Consider the following 13,971-nt stretch of genomic DNA (forward strand, 5'->3'; position numbering starts at 1 on the left):
GGAGAGCTATTATCTCACTTATTTGGTTTTCCATTTCACTTCAAAATGCATGTCTACTATCCAAGTGATTATTGGCTAACTAGGCTATTGTCTTAATTAAAAACAGAAAAGTTCATTGAGGCCATGAGAATAGTTGGTATGAGCTGAAGATTAGTTAAGTCCCACTGCTATGACTGAGGGCACTCTCCATTTTGCTTTGAATTAAGATTGTAGCAGAAGCTGCTTTTAACACATATATGTAAGTTTGAGGCATAGAAGGCTTTCCCACCTCTTTTAAAAATGGAAGCTATAATGATCAGATTCTGTAAAAGCAACCAAACAACAAAATTTGCACCACTGCTATCTCAGCCATAGAGACTTGTTGGTCTTGCAATCTTTAGGAAGACTTGGGATGCAGTGATCAATACACCACCCTAGTCTACACCATGGTTGTCAGCTGGGACTTCGGGCTGCTCTATTAGTTATACTTAGTTCCCATTGAAACCAGTGGAACTCAAGTCATAAATAGATTGTTCCAATGAATTCAATGGAACCTAAATAACTTAGTCCAGATCCAACACTATGTGTGGAACAGCTTTATAGTGATATACTATATCAATATATTATATTGATTAGATTATATTGAATATATTATATTGATATATTCTGTGCATCAAAAATACAAACTTGCCTCATACTGGCCAGAACATTGGTCCATCTAGCTCAGTATTACCTACTGATTGGCTTTCCAGGATTTCAGCCAGTAGCCTTTACCAAGTTCACCTGGCAATGGCAGGGTTTGAACCCAGCACATTCTGCAGGCAAAATGCAAATTCTGTAACTGAGTCAGTTGCAGTGTAACACAAAACTGCAGGTTCTTAAGTAAAATGCTAAGAAAGCTGAACATGAATGCTTTGTGACTGCTTAGGAGGGAACAGTTCATTTCCAGAGGATTGACAGTTGCCTAGTAAAAAGAGTATATATTAAGAACATGGGCGATGTGGCACAGTGTGTGCCTTGACTCATCACAATGTGGGAGGCTTCACCTCCACTCATTCTGTAATTCCTTTCTGTGGAAGATATGTTAGCCTAGAAGAAGGAGGAAGCTTTTTCTTTCCAAAAAGGAAGAAAGATTGCCATCATACAGACCATGCAGCTGTGGGTGTTATCCAGCTGGTGTTATCCATCAGCAGGAAAGGGAGTGAGGCAATTTTATTTGCCCTGAATGCTCCCCAAAAATCTGTTCTGGAAGATTGGGTAGGCCCCCAGAGCAGCTTTCAAGGGGCATGGAGATTGCATGGAAAAAGAGGAATTGCCAAAGGTTGCTTCTCTGCTCATTCCGCTGAAGGATGTGCTCCGCCAATGGAGGGGCACCATTTTGATACCATCCTGTAAGATCTATTTATTTTTGCATTCTTGGTTTATATATTTCATTTACGTTTCAAAGTTGCATTAAAAAATGAATCAAGATAAGCTTACAATATAGTTTTGAAGAAGTAGTTCAACCGATTCCCTTCTTCCATATTTGATAATCCATGATTTTAATTTTGATTCTGCAAGGACCAAGAGTGATAGCAGACGGTATTTCAGTTCCAAGAATTCCATTTTCAGCAGATGGAGCTCAGATGTAGAGGCAACAAATTCAAACCTAGACATGAATCACACTATAGTTAACATTCAATTTGCAGAAAATTATGTTTTCAAGCTGCAAATGCAAAGCCTAAAGGCATATTTAATTTTACATTGTCGTTATTTTATATATTGCTAATTAGTAGCAAACTAATGACTATGTTTATTAAGTGAAGAAAATGTGACTTACTGCTCTGTACTAAACATGCTTACATCAAAGTACATTTCATTTAATTCAACAGCTTGCTTTTTAGTAAATATATTTAAGACTGTAGTCTAAATGCTTTTCACTATCAAGTGATCCTTTTCCTACTTCTCCCATAAATATGTTCAAGGTGTTGTTACATAACATATTTCCTAACGTTCACTGACAACAAACAACCACTATATATATATATAGAGAGAGATCAAAATCCACAGCTTATTTAATTTTAAGCTTTTATCAGTAATAGCCAGAAAAGGCTTTGCAAGATGTTTACAACAACAACTTGTTGTTTCCATAGACAGTAAAAGCCCACTGGAAACCTAAGAGGCACCGACTTTAACTGAAAATAATGTAAATCAAACAGATCCTTTTATCATTGCAGCATTTAAGAATGAAATATGACTTACCTCTCTGCCATATCATCTAGCTGTTCTGGTGGAACAGGGACTCCATTGACAAATCGAGCTCTGTGGATCTCCTGGAATGTCTTTTTGTAACCATCTACATTTTTAAGCACATCCTAAATTGGATATTTTTTTAAAGGAAAAGAGAAGGCAAAAAAAGGTTCACCGTAGGCAATTTTAATAAGTACAATTTTTGAAATCTGCACTGATGACTCAGTGTATGAGAGCATTTGATCACGCTGCTACATTTATATGCGAGGTAAAGCATTTACAGCAGCAAAAGCTTCTACAGAAGGAAAGTGCCTTGTGAGATACTGAGCCAAAGCTGTGCCTAATAATTCTGGCACATTTGAAAACAGGCAATAGAGGCACTGCCTAAAGCACTTACAGCTTGAAGGGAACATGTTGCATAAGGTATCTATCTACCAATCTATCATTTGTTGAGATAAAAATCAACAGTTGGCAGCTGTTAACATTTCATGTCTATAATTTTCCACCTCTATCCCAACACTGCACATTTACTGCACTGCTCAAAGCACCTGAACAAATTCTTTCCCCTCTTAAAACCTACAGATTTAGATCCATCAAGTATGTTATGTATTCAATGCACAGTGAACTTTGGCACATGAAATAAGACTGATCAATAAGTATTGTCTGTGTTAGAAGCATGAGAAGCCGCTAACCCATGCTGATAAATACAAATCAGTATAAGCCTAATAATAACTCTTCTCTGTAGTATCTAAGCAACAGTACTTCAAAGGTTTAAGTGAGATTACATATTAAAATGAATTACTAGTAATCATCACTTAAGAAATATCCAGAATGAAAAGATGCTACATGTATCTGTCCTTGGGCTGCCTGAGTGTGGAGGATTTAGTGATGCATAGCCCTTATGTAAACTGACTAGCATAAGGTTGATATAGGTAAATAAGTAAGCCAACTTCAATTTTTTCACTTGTCATTCTTGTGACAAAATTACTTCAAAATACTGCTTTTCACAGCCCTTAACTTGAAAGACAACAAAGCATCCAAGTAGATTTACAACAGTAAGGAATCAGAATGGGCTGCTGCCCACAACCACCTGACAGGTGCTGCTGCTACTGCCAACAGCTCTGCCATGTCTGCCTATTGTGCCACAATGGCTACTGAACTGATGCTTCATAGCTGCTTCTTAGTTTACATACTCACTGTGTATAAACATCTAACACAGCTACAGTGGTACCTCGGGTTAAGAATTTAATTTGTTCTGGAGGTCCGTTCTTAACCTGAAACTGTTCTTAACCTGAGATACCACTTTAGCTAATGGGCCTCCCACTGCGGCTACGCCACCGCCGCACGATTTCTGTTCTCATCCTGAAGCAAAGTTCTTAACCCGAGGTACTATTTCTGGGTTAGTGGAGTCTGTAACCTGAAGCATCTGTAACCTGAAGCATCTGTAACCTGAGGTACCACTGTACTTGTACAACTGTACAATGCGCTGAGCTGTGTACAGTGTACTCACGATTAGCTCTTTCACACCCATGCCAACAAATACACAACAAAGTACTAATAAAGACAGGAACAAGAAACAGAACACAGCTGCAAATTAAATGCAAACCTAATCCAAAAAACTAGAGCCTAAATCAGTATAAGGGCAGTAGTACTGCCCAAGTAACCAGTAAAACTTTTAAAAAAAGGTAAGGGACTCCTGACAGTTAAGCCCAGTCACGAACGACTCTGGGGTTGCGGCGCTCATCTCACTTTACTGGCCAAGGGAGCTGACGTTTGTCCGCAAACAGTTTTTCCGGGTCATGTGGCCAGCATGACTATGTGGCTTCTGGCGAAACCAGAGGAGCACACAGACACGCCGTTTACCTTCCCGCTGGAGTGGTACCTATTTATCTCCTTGCACTTTGACGTACTTTAAAACTGCTAGGTTGGCAGGAGCTGGGACCAAGCAACAGGAGCTTCCAATCGGCAAGCCCTAGGCTCAGTGGTTTAGACCACAGCGCCACCCACGTCCCTTAGTAAGACTTAGATGCAGACAAAACACAAATTAATTTTATCTTATCTTATCCTATTGTCTTATTTTATTTTATTGAATAAGTACGGGCCTGGACTTGAGATATCACGATGGATTTCAATGTCACACTATGGTGAATGTCCCATCAGCACAAGCAGTGCAGCTTGTCAGGTAGAATGATCCCCCCTCTCCTCCCCCTGTTCTGGGGCTTCTCCAACTCCCTGTGGGCCAATTTCAGGGATGTCAGTGACATAGTGGAAGAGATGGGTGAAAGGAGCTTGCTGACGGCACTCATTAGGTGAATCCAGCCCTGAGCGTCTGTTGCGCGCTAGGCAAACTGACATGAGGTGACGATGAAACTGAACATTGGCTGGTGGAACATAAAAACAATTGCAGCAGAACAAAAAATGCCAGATGAATGTACAAATGAATATTGAAAAGGACTGAGGCATGTTCGTACATCCCTAGGTAGAGAGCAATTCTTGAAACATGCAACATTTGAAGACAACAAAAACAAAATGTAATGCATTACAAGTGCCTGAATGACATTTTCAAGGAGCTACAGCTGTTGATAAAGAAGCATTCTAAACACTATAAAGTTGCAGAGATAATAATTTTGGGAAGTATTTATAATTGTAAAACATTTCTTTAAAAACATGATCCATCAACTGAAAGTTATGAAATTTAAATAAAACACTTTAAGGAGGTGGATAGCTCAGTTGGTTAGTGCTGACAATGCCAAGGTTGCAGGTTTGATCCCCCTAAGGGACAGCTGCATATTCCTGCATTGCAGGGGGTTGGACTAGATGATCCTCAGGGTCCCTGCCAACTCTATGATTCTATGAGGTAAAGCTTGCAATCAGGAGCATTAAAAATAATTTGAGAATTATACATTCCCTTCTGGCTTGCCCTAAACTGCATGCGGGCAGCATACATGCAAAGTACCAGTCATTATTTGCAACTGGAGGGCTCTGGATATTTCCTATATAGGCCCAAGTCATTCCTCTCCTTCCCAGATGCTCCTATCTACAAGTTGCTCATGGTCACAGCCAGGCAGGCATCATTAAGCCCTATGCTGATAGCTTCCTAACTTCCTAGGATTTCATTGTTAGTCACATTAGTACAGTTAAAGTAGTCTATTAAAAGCATTGGGCAGACATCCTCCAATCTCTAATTTGGAATGGGACCTATTAAGCTAGATTGATTTAGTGGGCATCCACCAGATGCCCCAAATTAATCTTATTTTAAGAACACATTTAATCCCATGTCTAAATTCCCCATTTCAGATCTTCCCATCGCAATTCAGCATGAGAAAACCAATTAACTAAATATTGCCTTATGTCATAACAAAGAAGAAATGTTTCTTACAACTTTGCAAAGAGATGCTGCACATTTTAATAACAAAAAGAATAAGAAAATAAATCATTAAGATCAAACAATTAGAAGACCTTTGTAGAAAGCCCGCTTAAAATTGCATAGGAATAAATAATGGCATTTATTTAATATCACTAATATTGTTTCAATACCAAAGAGAAATGGGGTGCGCTTTTTTAAATTAAAACATATTTCATCAGGTTGAATGGAACCAGCCTTCACTTCCCACAAATGGAAGGGATTCTTCTGTCAACAGATCCAGCAAAGGAATCCCAGTGGCAGAACAGGGGAGGAGGCAATTTTCACTGAATATTCCCTCCGCCAGGAGCCTGCCATAGCCCCGCAAAATATGCAGCTTGCTTCTGGACTCTGCAGGCCTCCCTTTCTGTTTTGACTGGTGTCCCATTCTGCTCTTTGGCTTTTTCATCAAGGTCAGGAATGATCTCTGCTCTCACAGAAACCATATTCCAGCTGCTGCCCTTTCTTCTTAAATGCTCTTGACATGGCGCCATTCTGGGGTGAAATGACAGTGGTTAAAGCTCCACTGTCAAGCCCCTCCCCTCTATCAAAAAGGCAGAAAGAAGTTAAGAAACTACCCCTTGGTTGGGAGGTGGTTTCCAAAACATTTGGAAACTTATTCCTCCTTGAAATTGCCCTATTTTTTGCCCACTTATGCTTGTGTTCCTTAGTTTGTGCTTAAGCACTTAAGATATACATTTATTAATAGGGATATAAAGAAAGCAAGCAAATGGATGAAGTTAGAGGGAACAGAGAAAGCTGGCCAAGTGTTCATTTAACCTAGGCTGCTAACATATCGCTCATGAAAACAATGTTTTGTTCAGGATTCTCTTTTTATTTCAAAGAATGTAGCAAAACTAGCATAACATATTTGGGCCTCCATTCAGAAAACATGATAGCAAAAGCTGAAAACAGTAAAGGAAATGCACACCTTTCTTTTTTTAAAGTAGGATCTTTTTTCTCTTATCGTGAAGAATACCAATCTATTTCAGCCTCCTTCTTTTTACTTAGTTTTTGACAAAAGAACCTAACGCTGCTCATGTTATCAAAATATCATCCTACACTGTGTTTTAGCAAAATGTGATAGTTTTAATATAACCGTTATGAAGAATCACACTACAAACCTTTTGCTGTCCAAGCTTTCTGTTTATGATGTTTGCTGTTTCCTCATGAGCTTGTTGACTGATGATTTCTTCTGTAAGAGAAGCCTCTGCACGGTGAAGCCAGGCTCCAATAGTACCCAGGGGAGCAGGGAGAGATTTATCAAGGTGCAGGTGCCATTCAAATATCTGGAAAATACAAACATTAAGACTGTTAGTAGCATCAGCATGTATAGTCTGGGGGTATTATTTAGGGATGTGGGGGGATGTAACGTATTTGATTCAAAAACCCCAGATACACATGAAAATATTGATAAATAATGATGTTGTGAACACAATGCTAACCATATGGTTTGGCTCCTCCACAACAAGCAGAGGTGTAAGCATATTAAAAAATTCTTTATGGCTAAGCTGACAGTTGCATTAAACTGAGATTTCAAACAAGTGGCTTGTGTTGCCATACAATAACAAAATTTTCAGGAAATATTTATATAAAGCAATCTAGTAAGAAACTTGAAGTACCTATACCGTGATACACACCACTCTGCTCCTATCAGCATTTCCAGTTCCTGAAATGTACCATCTTTCCTTCTGCACGAAAACTTCTATACCTGTTATGTACTAAGCTTGGATCCTAGAACAATAGGCAGGTAGGATCCTAGAATGCAACAACATGATTGGCCTGCAGAAACAGCCCAATCAGGCCCCAGGAGGAAGTCAAACAGCCTGTTAGGCAGGTAGGATCCTAGAATGCAATACTCTGGAATATGGCCAGTGACTGTGCCTTTTTGTGTATGGGCTGTATAACCTGAAGAAGCAGTGAGCAATGGACATGAACATTGCTATGTCTTCTAAACAGTATAGTTGCATAGCTGCCTAGTAGCTACCTGTGGGGAACATAGAGTAGATTTTAGGGCCACAGAAGGCAGGAAAATACTGGGTGTGTGTGTGGGGTGTGTGTGTGTGTGTGTGTGTGAGAGAGAGAGAGAGAGAGAGAATGAATCTCTCTTATTCAGGTGAGATTTTCACTAAATGGTTGTGCTGTCCAGTAAGGGGTAGGCATTCCCACCTGCCCCACTTACCTGGTTGTTTGCCACTCAACCTAGGATGGGGAACATCAGACCAAGGAGGACTATGCATGAGAGAGAATTTTGGCTCATGCTGGAAGCCTGGAACACAGAGACTTGTCTTGCTCTGTGCTATGGCTTGGGAACCTTAAAGGTAAAGGTACCCCTGCCTGTACGGGCCAGTCTTGACAGACTCAAGGGTTGTGCGCTCATCTCACTCTAGAGGCCGGGAGCCAGCGCTATCCGCAGACACTTCCAAGTCACGTGGCCAGCATGATGAAGCTGCTCTGGAGAGCCGACACCAGAGCAGCGCACGGAAACGCCGTTACCTTCCCGCTATAAAGCGGTACCCATTTATCTACTTGCATTTAGGGGTGCTTTTGAACTGCTAGGTGGGCAGGAGCTGGGACCGAACGACAGGAGCTCACCCCGCCGCAGGGATTCGAACCGCTGACCATGCGATCAGCAAGTCCTAGGCGCGGAGGTTTTACCCACAGCGCCACCCGCGTCCCGGTTGGGAACCTTATTAGGAGGCAAGACTTGTGGAGTGTTGATGCTATGAGCCTCTTCATTCTATGCTCAGATTGTATAGGTGTGCAAATAAAACTATATATTCTAAAGAGACCACAGCCTCCATTTACCTTCATTCTAAGAAAGCAAACCCAGGGTAAGTGGTGGTACCCCTGGAGTATCTCACTGCTCAGAGACTGGGATGTGTGCAACAATATTTTTTGAAAACTTACCCGGGAAGTAACTCTGTCCCATGCTTGCTTCACCAGAGCTTGATCAAGAGACAGTTTACCATCTTTCCTTAGAGACTGTATTGCAGATTCAATCTGTTTCCTCTTTATTTCATACTGTACTCTGAAATGTTTAAAGGACTGCAGGGGAAACAAGAGAGCAAGGATAAAAGAAATATTGGCAAAAGAGCAAAATAAGTTCCTCCCAAGCCAAAATAGAAAAGTAGACATAAGACATGGCAAGGACTCAATATTCTTCTGACCCATATAGGATGGGAAGCAGAACACGCAAGAAATTAATGAGATGAGGGATAGCTCAGTCAGTAGAGCATGAGCCTCTTAATCTCAAGGTCACGGGCTTGAGCCCCCCGTTGCGTGAAAGATCCCTGCAAGTAGGGGGTTGGACTAGATGACCCTCATGGTCCCTTCCAAATCTACAAATCTGTGATCTGTAATACTGGACACACCATGCATTTGTAACAGCATCCACTGCTAATCAAATCGTCTCTGTCATTCCTACTGCCTCTGGAAAGCTATTTGAGTTATCTGGAGGAAGCAGGGGTACGTGGACAGCACCACCACCAAGCACCCTCGTGCATCTGTTATGATACCAGCATTCTGGGGCCACATAGATCACCTTTTCCCAGTCTGAAAGCTCTAAGCAGAAGCTAGCTTCTGGGCTAAATTTAAAGTGCTGGTTTGGACCTATTGTACTAGACAAAAGCATTTACTTTCAGCCAGGCTTTAACTTGGAAAGTTTTAGATACTGTGCCCTCCTTTAGTGGGTGGGATGTATTATGCTGCCTTTTATGTATATGAACATTTTTAGCTTTTGTTCTGCTTTAGTTTTAAATCAGTTTTGTAATCAGATAGTGATGATGATGTTGATGATGTTGATGATGATGATGATAGGACTTTGGCTCAGCTGCCTGCCTGCTTGAAGCACTGTTACTGCCTCCAAGCACAGCAACTCTATAAACAGAAGAAGAGATCCACTACAGGGCTCTCTGCCAAGGAGCACCTCAAACTTGAAACCAGTCCTGCAGAGACAGTGTTGAGAGCTCATTCTACATTGAGGGTGTTATAGTATATTTGGAGGCCTCCAGTTCTTCACAGTTCCTTGATTATATATTTGAAGTGTGCTTTTGCACTATGCTGGCTAAATCTGAAACTAATCTTGGAGTTTTGGTCACATATGTGGTGGGATTAGATCACGTGTAAACTTGAGTATGTGTGTCTGTCCACCTGCCGTATGAAAGGCTTTCTTCATTTTTAACTAAGTCTGAAATGCCCTCTTCTCCCCCCAACAAACTCACATCAAGGGAGCATTGTGAAAGTTTGGCTAGCGTAAGTTAACCACACGCATAACACTTGCTTCAAGGAATCACTATTTTTTAAAATCAAATGTTTAATTTTGCAACAAAAAACTCTCCCCATTCTTACCTGGTACTTCTCCTGCAAGCTTGCTTCCACCATTTGTGCTCTTGTCAAGTCTCTTTCAAATTGTTCTACCCATATTTTCAGGTCTCTTAGCATTAGTCTGTCCTCTCTCTGTGACAGGTAAAAATAAATAGGCCAAATGAAAACCACATCTTGTTTAAGATGTAAGACTGTGTGTGCTATAAATTGTGTTATCATGCAAAACCAGTTTCACATTTTCCAAGTATGTATACAGCTTTTGCTCTAATTTTATGTTGTGAACTGCCCTGAGATCTACAGATATGGGGTGGCATACAAATAATTTATTTGTTTCCTCATAGCATATGTGTCCAGGACAGCTGTCTACCAGCTCCATCTGGTACGCAGGCTGAAACCCTACCTATCCACAGAATGTCTCGCCAGAGTGGTGCAGTATTCTCCCGCTTGGACTACTGCAATGCGCTCTACATGGGGCTACCTTTGAAGGTGGATCCAGAAACTGCAATTAATCCAGAATGCAGCAGCTAGACTGGTGACTGGGAGTGGCCGCCGGGACCACATAACACCGGTTCTGAGAGATCTGCACTGGCTCCCAGTACGTTTCCAAGCACTATTCAAAGTGTTGGTGCTGACCTTTAAAGCCCTAAATGGCCTTGGTCCAGTATACCTGAAGGAGCATCTCCACACCCATTGTTCAGCCTGGACACTGAGGTCCAGCACCAAGGGCCATCTGGCAGTTCCCTCACTGAGAGAAGTGAGGTTATAGGAAACCAGGGAGAGGGCCTTCTTGGTAGTGGCGCCTGCCCTGTGGAAGGCCCTCCCACCAGATGTCAAGGAAATAAACAACTATCTGACTTTTAGAAGACATATGAAGGCAACCCTGTTTAGGGAAATTTTTAATGTTTGAACCTTGAGTTTTTAAAAATCCTGTTGGAAGCTGCCCAGAATGGCTGGGGAGGCCAAGCCAGATGGGCAGGGTATTATTATTAATAATGATAAATGATAATGGCGTATCTTCATGTTTGGGCATTCTCAAAAGTCATGTGATATTGTGTAAGTCATTTGCTTTCACCTTGATGCAGCACCATTGAGTCAGATTACAGGAGCCCTATTCTGGTATTCAGACCTCATGAGACACTCACTGCACTGCACTGCATTGCACTGCACTCACTGTCCCCACCCAAGGAACAGAAAAAGCTGCCTTACACTGAGCCAGACTATTGGTACTTCTAGGTCAGTATTATCTGCACTGACTGGCAGTGATTTGCCAGGGTTACAGGCAGGGGCCATTCTAGATGTGACTGGTTTGAACCTGGAACCTTCTGCATGCAAAGCAGATTCTCTACCACTGAACTACACTCTTTCCTCTTATGGCAGACTCTCTCTCTCACACACACAGAGTGGCAGGGACACTTAAGGATGTGACAGCAGGGGTGGGGATAGTGAACCGTGTTCTGCTCTTCCCCTCATTTGATTACTACCATGTGCAGTATGAACACTCAAATAGGGATATTGCAATGGGACTCTAGGGGACTGCATGGCCATGAAAGGAAACTTGAGACTGGGGATTGGGAACCCATTGCCCTTCAGATGATTTTGAAGTCCATCAGCCCCAGACACATGACCAATTGATAGATGGAACTGATGTTCCTGTGAGAGATTGCAGTCAAACATAACTAGCAAGCACAGTGCTAGTTAGTGCATGAAGGGATTAAGACCGGAGTTGATTCCTATGCTCAGTTAGGTCATGTCCCCTCTCCTCTGGAGAGGAAGCGAAGCTTATTTCATCTTCCTTCCTTCCTTCCTTCCTTCCTTCCTTCCTTCCTTCCTTCTCTCTTGCTGTATCATGTAACCAACTAAGGAGGATGTCTGTAAGCTTGCTTCTGAGCTTACAGCACATGTTTGGAATCATATTCTATATTTTGCCTGTATTATCCTTGCTGCTGCATGGAACAGTGGAGGATTGAGACATTAAATCTGTAAGTAAAACATTTTTAACTTACGTAACTTTGTGTGGTCTGCTCATTGCAAGAGGGGCAGAAAGAGGTCAGCTGCTGTGTGCAACTGAATTGGGTAAAAAGGTTTAACAACCTAGATTCCTAACACCATACTGCTGTTTAACAAATTGAACTCAATCTAAGCAAATATTTGAATTTATATCTTCAACTGATTAAGGTGTTATTGGAACAGAACTGTATCATTAAAAACAACAACCCCATTTGCTATTTGGCACCTAGGGAAATGTTTAAACAGGAACAAATGCATTAATCTAAAAGAAGATAAATGGATGCAACATAGACACATCTATGAAGTAGCACAGGTACTTGTGGTGCACAATGTGGCATCTGCTGGCCTATCTTTTTTTCTGGGAATCAGGTTATTTGATGTCACCCATGGCTGCTTCCAACTTCAGCATGTTACATACCTTGTTACACAATAACAAGGTGGTATTCAAAAAAAGAAAAAAAGGGGGGAGGAGCACAACAATACAGTTACAATTCAGAGTAAAATAGCAGCCACTAGGTTAACAGAAAGAAAGCACCTAGTATTAAAAGAAGTCAGCTAGTATTAGTCACCAAGAAAGGCCTCAGAAAATAAACGGGTTTTCAGCAAGTGTTGAAATTGTAGGACGAGCTGGTGATCAAAGTGATGGGGGTAGGACTATTTATTAATCTATATATTGCTTCATGGCAGAATAGGTTTCTAAGTGGTTTACAAAAAATAAAAACACATAAAGCCAATAAACTAGATCTATAGTTAAAATATACCATAAAACAGTACATACAGCAATTAAAAGATAGGACACCAAGGACAGGAAATCAGGGGGATACCTGTGTAAACAAGTATGTATTCAAAAGCCAGCAGACTGCCAATACAGATGGGGCCTCTTATAGTGCTGTTAGTACCACCTGCCTCCATATTACTGCAAGTTGAAAATGGTCATGCCATGGCAAGCTTAATCAGGTTCCATTTGTTGTCATTTTACTTGTGTTGAGGCAGGCCTCAATCTATCCTACGTCTTTGTAACTGATGTAATTGAAGCTAATGTGATCTGAAACCATCCATTGCCTTTTTCCTTTCCACTTTGAGCACTATGAGTAACTTTTTTGCACCCACTCACACTCACCCCATAACATTAAAGGAGAGCCAGCAGTGTAGCAGTTAGCATATTGGGCTTTGATAATGGAAAGTTGGATTCCTATCTCTACACCACTACAAAACTACTGGGTATCACTGGGGCAATCACCATTTCATCCTAACCTAACCTTTTGATTTTCAAAGAAAGTGGAAAATAGTTCTCATGGAATATGGGAACTCTTTGGAAGAAGAGCAGGATTAAAATGTTATAACTTTTTAACAGTTATTTCCTTACAAATATATATATACAAATTTACCATATGCTTGAACATCAGGATGTAGAGCAACGTTGTTTTGGAAAATAAAGTCATTTCTCATGGTGATATCCAACTAGGAGACCTAGTAAACTTAATGAACTTAGGTAAAGGTAAAGCGACCCCTGACCATTAGGTCCAGTCGTGACCGATTCTGGGGTTGCGGCGCTCATCTCGCTTTATTGGCTGAGGGAGCCGGTGTACAGCTTCCGGGTCATGTGGCCAGCATGACTAAGCCGCTTCTGGCGAACCAGAGCAGCACATGGAAACGCTGTTTACGTTCCCGCCGGAGCGGTATCTATTTATCTACTTGCACTTTGTTTTTTTAATAGAATATTTATTAAGGTTTTTAATAATAATACAATAAAGAAAAAAAGAAAAAAGAATAAAAAATAGTAACAAAAATACAGAAGTAAAAATAATTAAAAAGAAAAAAATAAAACATGCAGATTTCCATTTCTCATTTTCCTTTAACATGTTTCCCGGACCTCCTCATACCTCCCTTTTTTGTATTCCAATTCAAATTGTTAGTTCAGCAAATCCTTGCCATTAAGTTTTAACCTGTTTCTGAGCCTATTTCTCATATTATCTACTTGCACTTTGATGTGCTTTTGAACTGCTAAATTACTACAGCAGTAAGTT

At 41.0% G+C, this 13,971-nt stretch overlaps 1 protein-coding gene across 20 annotated transcripts in view; it reads right to left on the minus strand.

Moving 5' to 3' along the window:
• SYNE1 (spectrin repeat containing nuclear envelope protein 1) overlaps positions 1–13,971 on the minus strand; it is a 273,591-nt gene that overhangs the window by 201,792 nt on the left and 57,828 nt on the right. For all 20 annotated transcript variants that reach the window (XM_083731884.1, XM_083731873.1, XM_083731869.1 and 17 more), the window contains 5 exons: positions 9,962–10,069; positions 8,522–8,659; positions 6,736–6,900; positions 2,221–2,333; positions 1,459–1,627 (listed from right to left, as the gene is read on the minus strand). In XM_083731884.1, coding sequence (XP_083588010.1) covers positions 1,459–1,627; positions 2,221–2,333; positions 6,736–6,900; positions 8,522–8,659; positions 9,962–10,069 — 693 coding nt within the window. The remainder of the gene's footprint in view (positions 1–1,458; positions 1,628–2,220; positions 2,334–6,735; positions 6,901–8,521; positions 8,660–9,961; positions 10,070–13,971) is intronic.

Source organism: Podarcis gaigeae (assembly GCF_964106915.1).
Source record: "Podarcis gaigeae genome assembly, chromosome: 3".
In the NCBI taxonomy this organism is placed as follows: domain Eukaryota; kingdom Metazoa; phylum Chordata; class Lepidosauria; order Squamata; family Lacertidae; genus Podarcis; species Podarcis gaigeae.